General features: G+C 35.9%; 1 protein-coding gene across 3 annotated transcripts in view; it reads left to right on the top strand.

The window, feature by feature from the left end:
- The window catches only part of MALRD1 (MAM and LDL receptor class A domain containing 1), a 292,727-nt gene that overhangs the window by 151,558 nt on the left and 119,337 nt on the right, over positions 1–21,832 (top strand). For all 3 annotated transcript variants that reach the window (XM_068934618.1, XM_009673718.2, XM_068934619.1), the window contains exons 27-28: positions 7,906–8,151; positions 11,376–11,533. In XM_068934618.1, the coding sequence (XP_068790719.1) occupies positions 7,906–8,151; positions 11,376–11,533 (404 nt within the window). The remainder of the gene's footprint in view (positions 1–7,905; positions 8,152–11,375; positions 11,534–21,832) is intronic.

Here is a 21,832-nt window from a genome sequence, read left to right as displayed (position 1 = left end):
CCCTGGAGTACTGTGTCCAGTTCTGGGCTCCCCAGTCCAAGAGAGACATGGCACTGCTGGAGAGAGTCCAGTGGAGGTCTACAAAGATGATGAGGGGACTGGAGGATGTCTCATATGAGGAAAGGCTGCGAGAGCTGGGCCTGTTCAGCCTGGAGGAGAAAAGATTGAGAGGGGATCTCATCAATGTGTATAAGTATCTCAAGGGAAGGTGTCAACAGGATGGGGCCAGGTTCTTCTCCGTGGTGCCCAGTGACAGGACAAGAGGCAACGGGCAGAAACGGAACCACAGGAAGTTCCATCTGAACATGAGGAAAAACTTTTCTACTGTGAGGATGACTGAACCTGGAACAGGTTACCCAGCGAGGTAGTGGAGTCTCCTTCGCTGCAGATATTCAAAACCCACCTGGACGTGATCCTGGGAAATGTGCTCTAGAGGACCTTGTCTGAACAGGGGGGTTTGACTAGATGATCTCCAGAGGTTCCTTCCAACCTTGGCCATTCTGTGATTCTGTGAATATACCAATACTGTAATAAGGGAGATAAAAAGATCTAGCAAGACTGCCTCTAGTCAGAAACTGCTTTTTAAAAATTTCTCTTGAGTGAATGCACATTCACATACACTGAAGTGCTTGAGAGAGAGGCTTTTATTCTTTATGATATTACTTCTACAGTTCCCCTGTACTGCCTATACTTTTTGCCTATACATGCAATTCATGCGGTATGAAGTGACACTGTTTACCGATCTTATCTTCATTTCTTCTTATCCTTGAGAATTTCTAATCACCCTGGCTACAGATGCACTATGGTGGGGCACACTAAATGTCACAGAATGGATATTTCTTAAAGCATATTGAATGACTGATAAATAAACATCCTTTTATAAAGAGAAATAAAAAGTACCAGCAAAGAGAAAAAAAGCAAAAACTGAAGATATTTCACTGCTCTTTCTTGATGGAACTGATAATATGGAACAGCTATAGGCTGCCTTGCTTTTTATGTGTTTGATTCTAATGGTTCTGAGGATGAATATTAATGGATGTGATTATTGGAAAGGAGTCCTGTCATGTCTACATTTGAAAGGTGACAAGGTAAGAAGTCAACTGAGGAAGTTGAGAGAAGCCTTCATTAGCCCTTTCTCAGAGAAGGAACTTAGAAGGCTTACAGTTTCTTCTCAAAGCCCCTTTTTCAAACACGCTCGAACTGTTTCTGTTTTTTAAACTTTACGTTGCATTGATCAGAATGCAAATGATTATATCAAAATATTTGAGAGACTTGCAAAGGGTAAAACTCAACAGTTTGCACTGAGTTCTACTAGTAGTTTTTAAAAATCTTGTTTATTTCAAGCAGTTCAACTTCTGAAAGTCTTTAAGAATTCTTGTAATTTCCAAAGCCCAAAGCTTTGCTTTTGAAATGAGGTGCATTTTTCACGTCCCTGTGTTGACATGTCATTACTGTTATGCATCATCCATTGTGATGAAAGCGCTTTACTCTGTGTCCTTGGGTTATATCAGTGAGATATTTGAGGAGAGATGTTCTTGTTAACTATTTTTTTTAAAGGACACATACGATTCATCCATACAGTAATGTCAACTTAGAGCAAGAACGACAATGCAGTAATTGTTGTAGGGAAAAAATCAGAGATTTGAGTCATCTAAAGAGCCCCTATCCCTGGGATGTCAGACTCTTAGTATGCTGGTTAATTACTCTGGCCTCAGTAGCAGATGATGTTCTACAAGAACTCTAGCTTTGATTTTAGGAAGTGGTATACCTTTGGCTATGTGAATGCACATAAAATCTTTTGGAAATATTTTGAAGGAGATCTAGCTTTTCAAGCCTCCTGATATGTTATTCTGATACTTCTGAGAATTGGAAATTATCCCATGCATTTGAATTGGATTTTAGTTTGGAAAATATAGCTAATACAATAATACAATTAAATATACAATGTTTAAGAAGTATAAGTTTAAAAATTTTTGGAATGTTCTTATCCACTAACCTATTTCCTGTTTTTCTAAATCATGAGTTATGTTGCTTGTTTTAAGGCAATGATGAAATGCAATAAGAACTGAAAAAAAATCCTGTTTATATTATGAAGGAGTCAAGTACTAAATGCTTAAGACTACAGTCGTAATTAACATAATCCCATATAAAATAATATTTTTGCAGTTTTCTAGGCATTCTGATCCTATTTAATCTTTACCAGTTCAGTTACTATACTACTAAATTTTTTTTTCCAGTAAGCCAAAACATTTAGAGGACCGGTTTTAAGAAAATTGGAATCTCATGTGGAAATGGTAGATTTTTAGTTCTGTTTTGTAGATATTATAGGCATGAATAAACATTTAGTTCATCTGTTACAAGTTCCCATAATTGTATAAGCAAATCAGTGTATGCAGCTGCACTTGGATTTTTGAAGCTAAAAGGAATCACTATTAATAGCTAATCTAACCTCCTGCATAATACTAACCAGATTTTCATCTAGTGATTTCCTCAATACACCAATAATTTCTAGTTAAAGTAGAGCATATCTTTTCAGAAAATATTCAGTCCTTATTTAATGGCCCTAACTGATGGAGAATTTGTCACAGCCCATGGTTATCTGTTCAGTAGTTCATTACTCTATCATTTTATTCTAATTTGAACTTCACTAACTTCAGTTTTCCAAAGCTGAATCTTGTAATGTTTTGTCTAGCAGATTAGAGCATTCTGCTATTAGAATTTGTTCCCTTATTACAGGTAATTATGGGACATTTCTTAAGTTTGTCTGTGATAAGCTGCATTGATTGAGCTCCATTTCCTCACTCATTGTAAGTGTGTAATCAGGCAATTCCTTTATAAATCCTTCATGACCATTCCAAGCAGATATGACATAGTTTATTTCTATCAATACTGAATGAAAATGAAATTGTGGCATACTCAGATTTCTCTTTTTTTTTAAATGAGTAATTAGATGCATGATCATGCGTCTTTGTGAGAATTTGTAATAGGTTTTGATTATAAAGAAATGAATGATATTTTCAATGAAAATAAGAATAGCTATCACCTATTTAAAGGAAAGGATGAGGGAAATAAAAGGCAAACTAAATGTTGCGGAGGAAACAAATAACTTGCAAAGAATTTGACTGATAGAAAAATAGTAGCTTGCATATAAAGTTTTCTGAACAGGGAGGTAAGAAGGACATCTAAAGACCTTATGATCTTGTAAGTAAAAGTGGAAAAAATCAAGGCCTTCACAAATATGCCAGTATTCTAATGGGGAGGAGAAGAATAAATAAAAGGATGCTTATACATCAGCTTACAATTCATTAATGAAGTTGATTTATTTTGGATTCTATTCAGCAAATTTCTAAGCATCATCACTCTCACCACTGTGGATTTTTATAAGTTCATTATATGATTTCTTTAAATCATCTAATGTTTGTATTTCCATGTTATCTTTGTGCAGCTGGTTGCACAGTTGTCATGCAATGAGTTCTTCCCCAAATAAACATTTGAAAGTGATACTTTATCTTTGAAACACATTAAAATAATTTTTTGAGGTTTCCATGATTTTTCCAGTTGATTTGTTACAAAGGATGAAATATCTGACTAACAAAAACAGTTTTTTTAATAACTTTCCTCTATCAGGCTAAATGGTGTGAACTCTCATCAGTCATCATCTTCCATTTTGACCCACTGAGAGTGAGCAGAGATGACAAGTAGATTCTGAGAAGAGTTTCTAGCCAATAAATCTATAGTTGAATAACTGGGACAGCTTGGCTATCAATGGCTTTTTTTGCTCAACTCTCCCTGCCCAACTTACCTTTGGAAATACACCGTGAAGGGAAACTACTGACATACTAATAACTAATCTGTATTATATATAAGATGTTTCTAGACATATAAGAAGTTTAAGAAACTCACAAAGTAAAAGACAAATGGGAAGAAAATTGCAGAAATGAAGTAAAAATGCAGTGGTCCTTGGTATTGCTCATGGCTATCTGTGATACCTCTGTAACGTGAGATGAATAACTTTCACACTGCTGACTGTACCCCACGTCCCAAGTATGGGTACTGCACTTAGGAAAACCTGAGCTCTGGGAATTTGTTGGCTGGCTGTATACATATGTGATGTTCTTGGACTGCTCAGTCCAGAAGGTTTTTAATCTCTGGCTTTGGTGGTCTCTTAGCATGGGCTTGAGATTATAAGTGAAAAGTCAAAACTTAAAGTGAAGATAGGTCACAATGTGAATGTGCCATACCATACTCTATGAAGACATAGAATTGGACTAGATTTTCTAGTATTCTGCAAGTACTTTGAACTCTGCTGCCAATGAAACATAGTTCTAGTGATAATTTACTTTGCCTGGAAGGCAAGCACTCCAATGGAGAGTTTATTTTGCTGCTTCTTCTTGCTGCTGGTTTACAGAGAGGAAAGATACAGCTAATCTATTGGCTGCATTTTGGCCTTTGAACTGTTCTTATTTGGCAAGGGCATCCTGCCAACATTGCATTGGCAGGAGGCAGCAGTAATAAAATACAAGGGGAGTGCAAAGATGATCTTAATGAACAAAATAGATTATTTCCAAGGATCTATATGAATTTTCCAACTAGTTCCTTTAGCAATTATGTATCTTGAGGAAGGATTTGTACGCAGTGAAATGCTTTTTATGCACTAGCTCAAAAAGGGTTCCTTGTGTCCACAGGACAATGCAGAATACTGTTCAGAAAGGAGCTAAATGAGCAATGAAGTTAGAGTGATAAGGAGCTAAATGAGCAATGAAGTTAGAGTGATATAAAAATTAGCCAACTCACAGAAAAAATCCTGTTGAGACATAGGCTCTAGTTCCAAAGATTAAAGAATCGTATTCTCTCATCATCATTTTCTCTGGAAAATTTCCCTGCGGAATTACTTACTTACTTGAACACACAACCATTCTTGCCAAAGTTAGACGTTTACATAAATAACACACATACATGCTGTTTCTTAATGCGAACATCTTTCTTTTCTCTAATTTATTACTGTTCTGCCTCAGTGCTGCAACCTGTATTCCACGTTATCCTTATTACTATTTAAAATTCTTTAAGTCTCCTTGATGCAGAAGACAAGCCATGCTCTAATTGTCCTGGTAAGATTGTGCTCTCTCTTGACGTTTGTGGGTGCTAATTTTTCAAAGCGATACATGTAAGAGAAACATCTTTAAAATAAAGGTGATTAATCCTTGTCCTAATTACATATTCTAAAATATAAATGTTCACTCTGTTGATTTTATTCAGGGTATTTAAAATAATTTACTGGTGCAATTTTTTTTCCGTATTGTGTAAGTCCTCCTCAATTCAGAGATTATTGATCTGAAAGACGTTAATAGCTCCTTTGGGTCCTTTATAGCCCAGGGTGTTGATGCAGTTACCACACAGGGTAAAATTTTTACCTGCTAATAATTTAAGAAACACAGCTTGGAGGGAAGTTACTCAACCTTGCTGAGGAGACATTCCTCTCAGTTAAATATCCCTATAATGCCCACAAGGCTTGGTTTGTGTTATACAGTGCTATCACAAAGCATCTGTTTGCATTGTTAGGACTGAGAAAAAAGCAGGAAGTAAGAGAGCTCAAAAGGCTTATAGTTTTTTACAGATGAGTGATAAAGCCTTGGAAGTATGGCATTTAAACAGAAAGCATAGTATGGAAGTACATCCAGAAACAAGTCACGTTAACCAACTGTTAGACAGTGTAATATCATTCATTACGCATGCTTGAAAAGATTCATTCATGCCAGTATTCAAGATGGGTTTTTCTTTTTCCTTAGATAAGGAAGAGTTCCACTTTTTAACTCCATGTTTTTCCACTCAAAATTGGAAGCAATGCTACAGAAGGATTTTAAAATGCTCCAGAGAGATTATTGCAATTATTGATCATGATGAACAGCATGAAATGTATGTCCAAACATAGGCTGCATCCTAAAGTTTAATTTTTTAGTTTGCTAAGAAAATAAAATTCATGTTTAAATTCTTAGGGTAATCACATATTAAAAAAACGTGAGGATTGTATTAACTAGCTCCTAAAAATAGGTGTCATCTATATTAGGCAGAGATTTTATAACAAATATCTGTCTTCCTCTGGGGAACAGCATAGATGATCGAAATTCTGAAGAGTGCTTCCCTCAAAATGTTTGTGATATACATGGGCCCTGCTTGCCAGTAGCATATCGGCTGAATGTAGATGCTTGTCAGATATCTCCGGCAATAGCTTTTCTATGTAATTTGCATTTAGTACAAAGATTAATAGAGAGGGATATTTTCTGACAGGTCTCAATTTTCTTTCAGGTTGCAATAATTAGACACTGACTGGTATATCTCCCTGATTAATCCGTTCTTTCGGCCATTTCGACCATTTTCAGATTTTCTACTAAAAAGTCACACTATTTTCATACACTGGTAACTGTGAACTTCATACAGCTACCCTTCTTCTAGTCAGAGCCTACACATTTTCCTTGTAGCCAGCTATGTTGCCTGATGCTCTAGACTCTTCTAAGTCATTATCAGAGTTTTATTCTGGCTGACTGCTTTCTATTCAGGAATTTTTCCTCCTTCTCTATGAGTAATTGTTCAAAGCCAAATCAAATACAGTCTTCCAGAATGAACGTGATACATGCTTTTGTATTGCTAAGAGGACAGGAAATAAAAATGAAGAATTTCCTGGAAAAGATGCTAGATATTTCTATGGCTTTCTAATACTTCATGTTTTTGTGAAAAATAAGACTGTATTAGGAAGATTTAAAAAAAAAAAATCCCTGTTTTCTTTTCCTAAGAGCTAGTGATTCAAGGTTTCTTTTATTTCATCCAAAGCTTATAGCAAAGGAGCATGACAATACTCTTTCACTTAGTTTGGGCCGTTTGTATTTTACAGTCTAGCATACAGAGATTTCCAGGGATGGAGACTGCCAACACTCCAACTGAGTATAGCATCTCTTTTTTTTTTTTTTTTAATAAACCTATTGTTCTATGCCCTTAATGAAAACTAGCCTCATTTATCTGTGTCAGGTTTTCTTATTAATTAGGATAGCTCCAGTGCAAAACCAACCTTTTTAGCTCCATGTGCTTTTTACTATTAATTTATTCAAATCCTGCAAGTACTTATACAATGTATATACACGTGCATATGATAATTTTATGTCTGATAAGCTAATATTGTGATAGTTCTATTTCTAGATAAAATTAATGTATGTGCATTTATTTCTGGCAGAGCAGAATGGAAAATGGGGAAATGGGGAGGGCCAGTTTGTTTCAGAAGTTCTTGTTTGTCTCCCTTCCTGATTAGAGAATGTACTGAAGGGGTTGCTTTATATCCAGAGCATTGCAGAAAGTGATCTGAAATGAAAACGTGAAACTTGGAAATGGATCCTGTGAAATGAGTCCTACAATGTTTAGGCTGCACAATAGTAGAATTATCTCTCAATAATGCCAGGAATACTACACAAAAAGGACAGCATCACCCAAAAAATCCATTAAAAGGCAAACCTCTGTAGTTAAAATAAAAGCTTTTTCTTCCAAATTGGGGCTGCTAAACTAATCTCAACTTTGTAGCTGAAATGAAATGGTTTAATCCTACACCACATGAAAGGAAAATGTCAGCAATTAAGTCAGACTGGAAAGCTTTGTTAGTGAAGGAATGCCTGGCTGGAACTTGCCCTCAAAAGCTTTACAAGGAAAACAGTCTTTTATTTAGGCAATCTCTTGACAAAATACAAAAGAAATAAACTGATAATGGATTGGCACTTCAGGAGGACCAAAGGCTTTTAATAAAACTGCTCTGGACCACCCTCCTCCTCCTAAATATCAAACTGTCTCAGATGTAACCTTCCAGTAACCCTGCTGGAATGCATGGCAGTGTGATTCACCAGGATACCCCTTTTCTTCTCTTTTCAGGCCCCTGCTCACATGGCTATTGGGAATGTCAGAACGGCAAGTGTTACAGACCAGAACAAAGCTGCGATTTTGTAGACGACTGTGGGGATAATACGGATGAGAATGAATGCGGAACTTCCTGCACCTTTGAGAAAGGCAGATGTGGCTGGCAAAATTCCCTGGCAGACAACTTCGAATGGGTGCTAGGGGTCGGCTCGCCTCAAAGTCTTAGACCCCCCAGGGATCACACGCTTGGAAATAGAACTGGTATGTTGTCAATTACGTGCGAGATGTAATTATGTTCATGGAGCTCCTCATACTTCCCTTGAGAGGCAACAGGAGGGTTCTGCATATCTAATTAGGATGTCATTTTTAATAAATTAAATGTGTAACTCAGTACCAAAATATTAATTACTGTTCTAAAATGACTTTAGGTTAGGAAAAATTGATTCTCAGTTGTTTCTTCTTTAAGTAGCATGGTATGTGTCAAGCAAGATAATTTGTTACTTGTCAGGAGAGAGGCATTTAATCTGGCAACGGGCTGCAAGGATGAGAGAGCTAAGCTCTGAGATCCGTTAGGTTCTGCTCCACCAGAGCCTGATCTCGCTTCCAGGAAGCCCCAGTGTATGTCAGAACATGCTGCAACATTCTGAACATAAAAAAAAATAGAAGTATAGACTAGCAGACAGTATTTTGTGCCTGGGTTTGTATTAGTCTTGAGTGGGAACAAAATTCTCTAAAACATAGCAAAAAGCTTTCTTTTCTAAAGAGCAATAAGATATTTTTATCTCTCCCTGAAGATCAGTTAAAAAGGATGCATAAGCAACTTTTTACCCTAGAAAAATCCTTCCTTAAGCTGCTAAATCACACCTAAAGTGTGTCCTAATGAAAGATGGAAAAAAATATATTTAGGAGTTAAGAAACCGATCTAGGACTTTATAGGCAACCATAATATCTGTTCATCATTCAATGTTAGCTAATTTTAAATAAATAAATTTCCCTCATTAGTGATAGTACAGCTCCTCCTCTGGCTTGTTTTGGCCAAAGCACCCAGCTATCTGTTCTTGTCCTTCCTGCAGGCTCCCGTGCCTACATCCTCTGCCTTTGACTCTCCCATAGCCTAGGCAAAGATGTTACCAAAGCTGAGCTCTGAACTGACTTTAAATTAAAATACTCTGCAGCAGAGTTGCACAAAGGTGTGGGGCTTCTCTTTAGTAATCATTAAATGCTTACATGGGCCGTGGAGGGACAGAACACAATAAAACCAAAGTTTGCTTGAAGATGCATAGCTATACATAGAAACTTAGGGGCTAGTGAAAGCTTACCAAGAGATAAATGAGGGTGAAACAGGAACAAATAATCAGAGATTATGTGTTCACGTTTTCAAATTTAGAGGTAGTCTAAACTGGCTACATTTTATTGTTCTCAAAGTAAGATGCAGTAGAAAAGGAAAACTCTTCTAACTGCCCCCGCCCCCGCTCCCAGGAGGATATGTCCCTGCCTTTCATTTGGCTTTTAAAACATCCAGTTCTGTTACAACATATATTTTCTTAGTTTATTTTATCTCCATGGTATGAAAGTTGAATCAGCTGCACATAGGAATAAAATGATTGTTATTTTAATTGCTAGGCCTGGAAATTTACCCTATAATCTGAAAGTTTGTGCATTTGTTGTCATGAGAGATAAAACAGGTCAGACTCTCTTTATTTATTATTCAGGAGCTGTGCTGCAGTTGGAAATCATGTTCTCAGATAAATATATTCTGAATTACTTTCACTTTTCACAACTTTAATGTTTTCACAACTCTAATGCTTAATGGTGAAGGTAGAATCTGGCTGTACTGTTGATATTGATAACACTTAATAATTGTGTTCATCATGAGAGAATCAAAATGAAATTTAGCTCACTTGGTAGCTTAATTAACAGTTTTATCATCTGTTGTAGAGACTGCAGTATTCAATAACCTTCCCATCCTTGTACAAAGTGAAGCAAAGAGGAATTTAGGCACTACTTCTAAATTCACAACTCTTGAGCTTGAATCCAGCAATTGCTTACTTTTGACTCCCCTATTAGCAATATAAAATGTCTAAAGTCTGCTTATGACCAGCATTATGTCACTCTGGCCAGAATTAAGTGACCTCATTATCTTCTAACCAAGCTTGACTGGCTGTGGACAGTCCACAGGGCAAGTGTCCCAGCATGCTGGGCCTAGATCAAGGGGCCTTTTGGAGTGTACCACATCCTGTGCCCATGTGTCACCCCCCTGTTTCACCCCCCCAAACACACTCAGGTTTCCTTCCAAACACAACTGTGGGAGTGTTTTTGTTTCAAATGGAAGAAGTCATTTGCCTAGTGCTATCTATGAATTGATGTAAACATCAACATGTTCAGCGCTCATTCCTGCCTACCCCAGCCTACTTTCTAGTGTGCCACGATAAGGCATACTTTTGACATCTCGTACGAGTTCATATACGTGGCATTTTAAAATTTTTTAAATACCACGTACATGAACATAGCAGATATGGGAAAATTAAGTTTTCATTTGCATTATCTAAACATATTAAAAAAATAAAACATGTATCATGAAGATGTCAGTACACTTGTTAAATATATGCTTGACCTCAGGGAGGAAGCAATTTTCCCATCCAATAGTATTATGGCAAACATCTGTAGTTGTAAATGAGCCGCAGATATGTCAAATTTAGAATGAACCCATTTTACTCCAATGGGGTTTTATCTCCAATTCATATACAAAAATTCAAAAGATGAGCAGTTATAGCTGATATTATACTATTTTATACTGTGGTTATACTTACATGAACTATACATTCATTATTTGTACAAGGGATAAAAAGTGGAATTTGAATACTTGCTATATTTATTATACTTTCTAATTGAAATAGAAATGCAAAACTCTCAAAGCATATATTAAATATTTTTATCTATTTTTGCAACTTTTTCTGACTAAATAATTTGAATGAAAGTTAGTATTAATACACAAAAGAATACAAATGGCCTAAAATAATTTGAATCATTAGGGATACCTAATGATTTATAAGTGTATGCCATTTTTTATACCTATATCACAAGCTTTCACAAGTCACAACTGTGACTTGCCATTTTGAAGGCGACCTTTCGGAAAACTTCATCCTGAGATTTGTCATGGTGTGGCCATTATATATTGTACTGTCAAAACAGCTAGTGCTGTTGGACAAGGAGATATGATCAGAGTATCTGGAAAACGTGGACATTCACCCTCTCTTTTGCATAGGCCCATCCAATTCTTAAGCTGTTCTCAGCTTATTCCTGATGTGAGAAACATCCAAGGAAAGTGCTCTGGTGACTTTTAGCCTAGGCAGAGGTTCAGCTAGTATAGAAGGCATATGGGAAGCTTACTTTATAACTTCTTGCATTTGTTTTGCTGAGTTTTGGTTATGGAATCTGATTTGGAAGTGCAAAACAATTTTCAGTAATACATAACTTAATTTCAGGACAATTCCTGTATCTTGAGGCTACTCCAATAGGCCTAGAAAATGAAAAAGCCCATGTGCAGAGTTCCAGGTGGAGGGAGTCAAGCAAGACTTGTGTGATGAGCTTCTGGTACTTCATTTCATCAAAAGCCACAGGACATATTCAAGTTCTCATTAAGGTAATCAAAAGATCCTTTTCTTTTGAACAGCTGATACCTGTCAGAGTGTATGTGCTCCAGCAGAGAGGTTCAGCCCTCTCATGTTCTGTTAGAACTGCTTGTAGACCTAAAGACATCCCACTGCCTGTGTCTGCCAGGCACCTCTTAGTTCAGCACTGTATATTTGTAAAGTATCATTTTTTTATTCTAGCTTTTAAAAGACCCATTGTCTCCCCACAAAAATTCTTCTGAAAAGTCACAGTTGCTGCCACCCTTATTGGTATTTATCAATGTGCAACCCTGTGGTTCTGATAGGATAACATTCACCAAAAAACTTATTTAGCAACTGGCACAAAGTGGAAAAAAATCAAAAAAGTATCTGTGTTAAATTATTTGTCTTCTTATGTAGACAGGTGCACAATATATAATCAGTTATCTTTAGGAATGGCATTTTCTTCCCTAAACATGGGATGACATAACACATAAATCATGCCAAAAGCAAAAGCTGAAGTTATTTAGTTACACTAGAAAACTGATACAACCCTTGAAAAATGGCCCTTTGCTGTTTGCTAAAGAAAAAGCAATGCAATGTAAAAGCAAGTTTTAAGCCATAATATGATTTCAAATAAAAAGTTTGAAATTAATAACCAATGCAGAAAAAGCAAGTATTTCACCTCTCTGTGTGTTCTAAATCACCATAGGGCGTTGTACTGGTACTTTAATATAATGAGCAAATCTACCACTTTTACGTGTAGTAGAAGCCTTTGCAAGTGTGAGTTTGTGTATTTGTAATTAAGTTTGTGTGTTCAAAGGGTACTGGTTATTCAAGTGGAAATCAACAGTGCAATTTATTTCCTATGTGTCTGTCAACTCCTCTTTCTTCAGTATTTCTAATAAAAACAAGAGAATATAAATTATTTTGGCAAATTTCATTACATTTTTGTGTTTTATTTCCAGTGCGTGTTGACTGCCTAGCCTATGCTTTGTTCTTGAAAATAAATTGCTAAAATTATTTCTCAAAGAATTTGTGAATTAAAATTGTGAATTAAAAGAATAATTCAAATGCCTGGAAGATAAAACACTTCAGTGGTCTTCAACATCTAAAAACACAACCTAGATTAAGTCCATCTGAAATACAAACACGAAGAGCCCTTTGGCAGTCATGAGGAGATTTTTTCATGAGTTAGTCCAAATACCTATAAATGACAGCAGACCAATCATCGAGTAGCTGTGTGAATCATGACGTAAATTTATATGACTGTCTTTCCCAGAAAAGCTCAAATCCTTGAAGCAGGAAAGTGAGCAAAATAGTTGTTTTTTGAAAATGATTTTTCTTTGGCAATCTATTCAAAGATAAAAATAAAAAATAGGACCTATTGCTTAGAATGAATTGGATACAAAAATAAACATCTATTTTAACTCAGAGTTCACATTATGTTCCTATCATTTTTCTCAAAGATAGCTCTTGTAGTGCTGAAAATATTGTAGTTATGAGCACCTTAGACTTACTCAAATTTAATTGCAAACTAATTTGCCAACTAGCTTTGGTCAGAAATAAAAATGAACGGTATTATGCCTGTTTGAGTATTTTGCATTCGGCTATAGTGTTGATTGTGTGCAGTCATTATCACACTAAATGTTTTGCAGGATGAACAATTTTCTTAAAAATACAAACAAATAATTATATTCTGGTATTATTGTATGCAGTGCTGTTAATACTACAGAAATTGATACTTCTGGTAACCTTCTAGTAGGCCCCAAACCACTGACACCTGTGGCCATAGACAACCAGAGAAGACTCAGTTACCTCTGCTTGTGAAATGCTTTAAATCTCAAAGTCCTTTTTAAATATGAAACTTTTAATTTTTGATCAATATGTCATCTCATAACCACACAGCTGATGCCTATTGAAGAGTAAAGATGCAAATTTAATCAGTGCTTAAAACAATAAATTTAATCAGTACTTAAAACAATAGAGATGAAAAATGGTTTTGTAAGTGTTGGACTCAATATTTTTAGACTTCGAAACTGTCAGTGATTTTACATTTGAGATCATCATCAGAGAAAAGGCCATTTTTATGGAGCTAGCAAAAAAACCCCTGCCTTTTGACATGCTAAATTACCTTTTAACTTTCTTCTATTAGTATTAGGCATATAGTAGCTTCTAAATGGCTTTTTTTTTTAACACAGTTAAGTTGAGAAGGCTCTTGCTACAAAATACTTAAAAAAAAATTTAAACACATAGTTGCTTCTGAAACCTCAACTGTCTTTCGAATAGAAGGCAAAAAAGTGAAAAGAAAACTCAACAAACAATCACCAAAATAGAGTTTAAAAAGAGTTATTTTATTCTCTTTTGGGATATTTTCTATGAAGTCTTTAAGTCTAGTAACCAAAATTCTTAATTTATTTTCCTCTTCAAGACAAAGATATTTAATTATTTTTTACCCAAATGGACCCTGAACAGAATTTTACCAGATAGCTGTGTCTGATGGAAATAGCTTGTAGAGATTCTTCTTTTACAGTCCTTTCTAATTTTTGTTTGAAAGGTAATACCCAAATATATGCTTTCTATGAAATATTCTAGATCAAGATCTATAATATTTTCTTTCTCTAAGTTGTGGGAGTAAGTTCTGTTTCCTGTTTGTTTTTTCCTTATTCTATCAAGGCATTGCCGCCTTCTTATTTTCACTTAATTTACCACTGTAATAACCGTTATAGTCATTGCTTTTAGCCTATTTTAAATTATCCCTGTCTCCAGTGGGCTTCAGCCCACAACGAGTGACTTAAATGAGTTTAAAGGCAGTTTAAGTAGAAGACATTTGAGTAAGGACATTGGTATTCTATCTGCCTGGTTTTCCCATTCTGTTGCTTAGATTCTTACATTAATTCTGTAATCTGAGTTTCTATTTAGTACTAGCTTTATGAATAAAAGCTAATTAAGTACCTAGACATGTGAAGTCATACTGAAGGTTCCCCTGCTAGTTCCAATGATAATACCAATATATCTCCACCTACTCTGAGTATCTCTTGATTTAGACCAAAGTTAATATCAGTGAAAATAGATTTGTAGATAGTGACTAGTTTAAAAGGCGAGGGAGAAGCCATGACCTGGGGACCCAGGAGGGAACACAGGTTTCACAGCTTAACAAACTCTCTAACTAAAGTCATCGCTTCAGCTCAAAGTTGAACTGAGAGTAAATATCATACACACCAATGGCACAAAATCAAAATATAAGATAAGGTAATATCATATGGAGAGAGAGTGAGGAAGACATTTCCCCTCCTCCTGGGTATTACAGTGGAAGAGAAATGGCTATCAAAGGGTAAAAAGCCATTTTTTGTTTGAATTTATATTTCATTCTGTGTCTTCTCTTAATATTAGGGCTTGTCCCCTTTCAGGAGGCAAATTACATTTCCTACCATTCCCGTAAGGGAATTTCCCTACCATCAATGTTTTCTTTTCTCAAGCTGCACTACTTATTATTATTATAAACCTCTATGTGTGTGGAATATAAACAATCTAATCAGAATGACACTGATAGGCAGTTGAACTAGTTGCAAAAATACTATGTGCTTCAAATCAAAACACTCACCATATATGGAAATGAAAGATATTGTCATTATAGCAGTGTATGCAGACTGCAGTGCGTAAGAGACAGCAATATCTAACTTACTGCCCATCCGAACTGAAGTTGCAAAGTGTTCTGCACTGCAGTGCAGAAGCTCATGGGACAAACAGAATATCACCAGAACAGATCTAGATGTTAATAATCAGAACATTGCTACTGCAGTAAGATTTTGAGATATTTCTAATCTACTCTGAGGCAGTTGCAAGAGAATACAGTCAATTGTAAGAGACATTTTGAAGCTAAAGTGCAGCAGGAGTAATTTGAATACACCATACCTGCTTTGGCTGTGGTACTGGGGTTCCTACTCAGCACTCAAATATTGTTTTCTTCTAAAAGCTAGAGAAAACGATATTTTAAATTGTGTTTCTAAAGAGACAAGAGAGAGTAAGTGAAAGGAAGGACAGACTTCCTAATGTTCTGCTGGTTTAAGGATATGTTCCCAGTGCTATTTAGGTTGTTTTTGTTATAAGGAGAAGCAAATTTGAGATATCACATTTGGAAAGGAACAACAGTCAACGGATAAAGCCATTTGTTGAACTTAAATTGTGGGATGTATGGTAATTGTCCTGAGCATAGGTGTTGTCATTAAAAAAGATAATTTAGTATTTGAATACAGTTAGGAGGGCCTCTTTGAAGGATTTGAAACAAGCCCCTAAAAAGAACTATACAGATGTATAAGGAAGGTGAAACTAGCCGTTAGTAAGTGCCTCCACTGACTGTGACTGGACCAATATAGGCAGGATCTTATTAGAAGTTCCAGTGGACCTTACTCAGGCGTTTGTCATAGTGAATTAATTCCATCCAGTTATAAATGAGCAAAGACATAATGATATTTAGGAGGACAAAAAATCCTGGCCAGCTCATGGCAACTGAAGCAGAGCTCCGTCAACACCTCCAGAGTGACAGACCCACCTGGCCAGTGCAGCAGCCAGCTGGAGCCAGCAGCCAGCTCCTCCAGCTGCTCACAGGCTGATATAGCATAGACCTTGTCACCTGGCTATTGCAGCTTCTCAACAGATGTTATACGCTGTCACACTGGTTGCCTTTTTATTATTATTATTTTTAGCCAGCCTAAGGTAGGGAGGAGAGGAGAGAACTAGGACTATAGAAATGCATAGCCTAGCAGGTGCCACAGCTCAGGTACAGATGACTTGTAGTGTTTTTTGTAATTCCCTGGTTATTTTTAGTGGCGCAGCCTACCATTCTGTCAACAGGAACACCTGCAGCACAGATGCTGCAGATGCCAGCTAACTTGTTCTAGACTTCTGTATTTCTAGGATCAAGTAATTTAAAATGATTTTTTTTTTAATCAATAGCATTGACCCTACTTACTTTTATGGGAAGTCACTCAAGAATAAAGTCTGAGGAAACGACTTTTTCTGCCTCACAGCTTAAAATAAACTCTGTGTTTCTTCGTTGATTCTTCTCTCTGACTGTATGAAAAACAATCAACTCTTCACATTAACGTAGGAGTTATAGATTTCACTGAGTTCCTGTAGCCTTCAAAGCAGATTACCTGACCTCCCTGTAGCTAGAGGAAGAACTGTTAAATTTTCCAAGATCTGCTTGAAGGTTTTACTTAAGGGGCTGCTGAGCACTAAAACACACTCCAAAAAAATGTAGATTTTTGGAGATTTTGTGTGTAGATACACAAAAATGTGTAGATTTTTCAGTTGTCCTCTTAGACATAATATGCTCTCCAGAGAAATCATTATAGTCTTGTGCAATAGTACAGTCTTCCTGTATTTTTATTTGATGTTCAGTAGACCGCATTTTTCCTTTTTTCTTTTGTAAGCTATTGTCACTGAAAATAGTTTTCTTTCATTGAATCCAGTAAAATATTTCTTTAGCCATACAATTTCATTTTGTTCATCCTTTCATATTCAGGAGAGTTTGGTTCCACTTAACAGCACAGGTGATGCCCTTTATTTAATGAGTACCCATATAGCTTCCAAAAGGGACACAGTTTTAAACTCTTTACTCCCATTGTTGACCTGTGAACTGATATTAAAAGTTGTATTTGAGCCAGTCTGATCTGAGGAGGGACTAATGAGCGAGAATAAGAGAGCAGTAACCTAGTTTCAAGTAGCTTTAAAGGAAATCAGTGGAGATACTGCAAAGTACAATATTACTCGTAAACAAAGGAAGGAATATTAACTTTTAGGGTAACTGTACTTCTAAGAGCAAACATCTTTACATTTAAATTTTCTGATTTGAATTTGTGTCTCCAAGTAAGTTGAGACTAAAACAATGTGTAAATAGAAGGAAGTAAGTTTTCAGTGGAAGCATCATTTCTCAAACATAGTTTTCATCTAAGGGCCAATTTAACGTGCACAACTGTAGGCAGGGCAAACACCATTCATACCTATAAATTGTTGGAAGTATAATTCATGGTATTCTTATACTGCAACCTGATGTAAGCATTCATTCCAAAGAGCTTGGTGAGCTGGAATAATGCAATTGGAAGTCCTTTAAGAAAGCAATTGTTATTTTGCATAAGGGTTAGAGAATCACACTTATATTTTGGAACGTTGCTTGTGAAGACCAGATAGTTCATCAGAGGATTTGTAATTTAAAAACATCATGCTTCCAGAAAAGCAAGAAAGAGAAATTGATAATATTGAATTATTCAGCAGTGTTTGTTTAAATTCTTGGAGAACTTGACCTTTTTTTCCTTTGGGAGGTAGGGACGATGAGTAGAAAAGGATTAGTATGAGTAAGGGCACATCTCTGTCATGCAGGCAGTGCCATCTTAGAAAACTGAATGACCTGACAGATTTAAACAGCACAACGCATACTGAGTCATCAAAGCAACCTAACAATATTCTGTAAATTACATCTGGAATCATAAGCCCTGCCTCTCAGGGCTACTATCACTATACTGTTTCCTATTCCAGTCCGGCACTGTATTGCACGATGTGGCATAGATGAAAGATGCACCTTCATTTTTTTCTGTATTGTATAGTTCTCCAATATTGTTTCACCAAACTCATTCCCAACATCAGAGATCTCCTGAAGTGATTTATTTATTGTTTTGTGAGTTTATAATATCACGGAGTGGTGATGGTTACACTGTTGCATTTTAGCCTATCATGTTTAAACTATATTTTAGATCTTTCCAGATCAGGCTTTTTTAATAATGCTTTTCAGGGCAGACATTCAACAGCGGAAGTCATGATTTAAGTGTGTTGCAGGGCACACTTAAAGTCTTTTAAGGATCATAGAGCTGCTATTGAATGATTTTTGCTGAGGCAACAGACATCAAAATCAGGTCTCTCTTATTTACCAACTTTGAAACAGAGACATATTATTTTGTGAAAAGCGTCCTTTTTATAAATGATATAGGTGTATAACTTGAGATTTGAACATTTTAATTAGATTTTTATGTCTCTAATTCTAAGTAGGAAAATTTAGAAATTGAATAGAATATATCTTTTCTTTAAAAAAAAAAAAGAGAGTGTAACCTGACATGTGCTGATACCTTCCAGAACGCATATAGTGTTTATTAGATCTGAAATCCCAGGAGACTCTCATTTTCCTGATTGAGAACTGATCTAGGAAACAAAACAAAACTCTGAACATTTCCAAGAGTTCTATTTAATCTCAACAAGGGTGGAAGAATATACTTTTTTTTCCTTTTTCTTTTCTCATCTCTTTCCTTTTATACGTGGTCTTCTACCCAGAAAAGTGTCAAGATTTAAATGATGTTTGGTGATATTGATCCAAGAAAGCAAACCGGCTGGATAATCAGTAGACCATGTAAACCTTTTAGGCATAGACTGCCGAACAGGGTAACTTGTTCTTATTGCAGTCTAGCAAATATTATTTTTGCTGTTTCTGCTGCAGAGTAGACTTTTTGTTGACCTGACAAGGCATAGTCTCAGAACTTGGCCTGGGCTTGCCTTCATCTGAGATGGCTTTAGCTTGTTTTAACAATTATCTAGTAGTGAAGTGATTTTTGCCTCCCTTATTTTACAGGTTAATCAGAGATTAAGCTCTGCGAATGCCGTATATGGCTTGTCATTGTCCGCTGAGGCTGGGGAATAGCCTTTGGAGCTATTATGTAACTTTTAAACTTAGCTGGGAACCAGTGAGATGGAAGTAGACAGTGTTAAGAAAAAATATAGAAATAAACACACATGGTACTGAAGACTGAGGAGGAAGGGATTCCCCAATACCATTACCAACATATGGCTCCTAGTAAAGATCTCATGATATGGCTAAATCATCAAAATACCTGCCTTCACTTCTTTGTGAGACAGACAGTAGGATCAATCTTCAATTCCAGAGACGCGTCAGAGGGGTGAGCCTAACACTAAAGAAAGGGGGCACATACTAGGAAGATATTTTCCTGTATAACAATTTTAATTGCTTTAATTTGGCTTTTCTGTATTAATTTGGCTTATGAGGGTATATAATTGTAAATAATTTGGACTCTTAGACTGTTGAAACACTAATCATAATAATAATAATTTCTTAGCTCTATGGATATTGTGTTTCCCTTATAAGGATTTATCATCACTTGTGAGTCCATAAACACAGTGTCAAAACTCTGTATTTCTAATTTAATCTCCTGTGTATAAATAATTATAATATACCCCTTTATGTTCATAAATTGTTAGCTAAATTGGCATTTTCAATTCTACATTACAGCCATAGTCCACCGAACTGATTCTGGAGATTAGTTTAGCCTAGTCTATTCTCCTGCAACATATTTTTCTCTCAAACTTTCAAAGTGCATTGCTATCCAGATGCTAAAGTATGTATGTAGTCTGTTCTAGGAAAAAATTCCCAGTCCTTGGCAGGTTTAACGCAGCAGTAATTCATGCCTGGACAGAAATGTTCTTCCTTAACCTCTTTTGTAACAGTCCACACTGTATCAGACACATGAACTTTAAGAAAAGAATAAGCCCCAGGATATGCGGTTCTTACAAAGCAGAAATGTGTATGTTTGCCTTTACCTATGAGAAAAACAGTAGCCCAGAGCTTGTAGGACATAGGGTCAGAGGATAATTTAGGGTGGAAGGGACCGCAGAAGGCCTAGTTCAACCTCCTTTATTGCCACGGCATACTGCTAATGCATGTTCAAGCCTTCAGACTGTCCAGCTATCCTAATCACTTCCTGCCTTGCCTCATTCTTTTGCAAATTTTTCCTTCAAGTTTTGCCAAGCTTTATCTGCAAAATTCAAAAACTGAGGAGCTCATATAAAGAATTTTAGCACTACTTCTAAGACTGACGGATTTTTGACAAAAGAAATCATGCTAATGTGATTTTCTGTTTGAATTAATGAATAATGAGAGATAATATTACGGTATTACTAAAGCCAGGAAATAAAAATACACTGTTGGCATAACTCCCTGGAATATGTGGGTGTAACTCTGTGGTCTGCACAATATATTCTGTTTTTCCTTCAGCAGAAACACTAAAAAAGAAATGCGTACTAAAAATTGCCCTTCCTATTTCCCACATATCAAAATACTTATTCTGTTTGTGAAATGAATTTTACTTTATCTCCAGGAGTTTTAAATGATGTGGAAAGTTTTCAGAGGCTAATGGATATGAAAATGACCTTTATTATGTGCTTGAATCCTATGGAATTAACAAATAAGGAAGAATTCTTTAACCTTTAGTTTTAATGCTGGGCTCTAACATAGATGATAAATAGCTGGGTGAAGTCAAAATGGAAGGATTTTCGTAAGAGATTAGGGGTCTTCTTTTCTTAGGAGAATGACACCAAAAGAAAACATCCTGAGACTATCCCCAAAACAAACTGTATTTTCAACAAAAAATCATTTAGTACTTTTCAGATTCTCATAAAAAGTGAAAATTATAAGCCTAGATTTTTTTTTTTTTGTAACTTCCAGAATCATATAAATACAAAAATTAGACTCCTCTAATGGGAAACATTTTGGTGAAAAATTCCTGTTTGTTGGCTAACATTCATTGAAAACAAGTACAGTGAAATATTTAAGTTAGTTTTAATACTAACACAAATAATAACAGGAAAATAGTGAAGTGCGTGGAAAAAAAGAAGAGTGCAAATAACCTTATTTTTCTTTCCTTGCAAAATTGTATCTTTTCTATACACCGTTAAATGTCATCACACATTTGACATTACAATGATAGGGGAAATTTTGATATCACAGGTACCATTTTATGTTTAATTCCAAAAACATTTTTTCAATGGCAGTTGTTGTTCTCATTGAAATGTAAAAGGGAGATAGTCCTTGTGGAAAGGTCTTACGAAACCAAATAATCAGTGGAAACTTAGACTTATGTAGTTGTACAATACCATTCATTTTATATAGCTAACTTCTCGATCAGTTTGCATGATGAGCTGTCTTCACAATTTCAGTGTTAATAAACAGCTTCTGAGTTTGTGTTTCTCTGATGATATATGTTGGTTTTAAATAATTTCTATAGTTTTATATCTGTATCTTTTCCTGATATCAGCTCTGTTAAATACCAACATATCTGAGGTTACTGACTGTCCTTAGTGACTTAGTCCCTGAGCTCAGTGTCAGAACTGCAATTCTTTTAGCTGCAATTATTTTATTCTTCATTACTGCTTGCTCAGAGGCCTAACCATCAGAATAGCACTTTGTTCTTGAATTGTGATAGCACAGTAAGATCTCAAATGTCTAGGATCCAGCACTAGAGTGCCGGGAATCATAATAGAGTGCATACTTG

Source organism: Struthio camelus, chromosome 2, assembly GCF_040807025.1.
Source record: "Struthio camelus isolate bStrCam1 chromosome 2, bStrCam1.hap1, whole genome shotgun sequence".
Lineage (NCBI taxonomy): Eukaryota > Metazoa > Chordata > Aves > Struthioniformes > Struthionidae > Struthio > Struthio camelus.
This window is presented reverse-complemented; position numbering and strand designations above follow the sequence as displayed.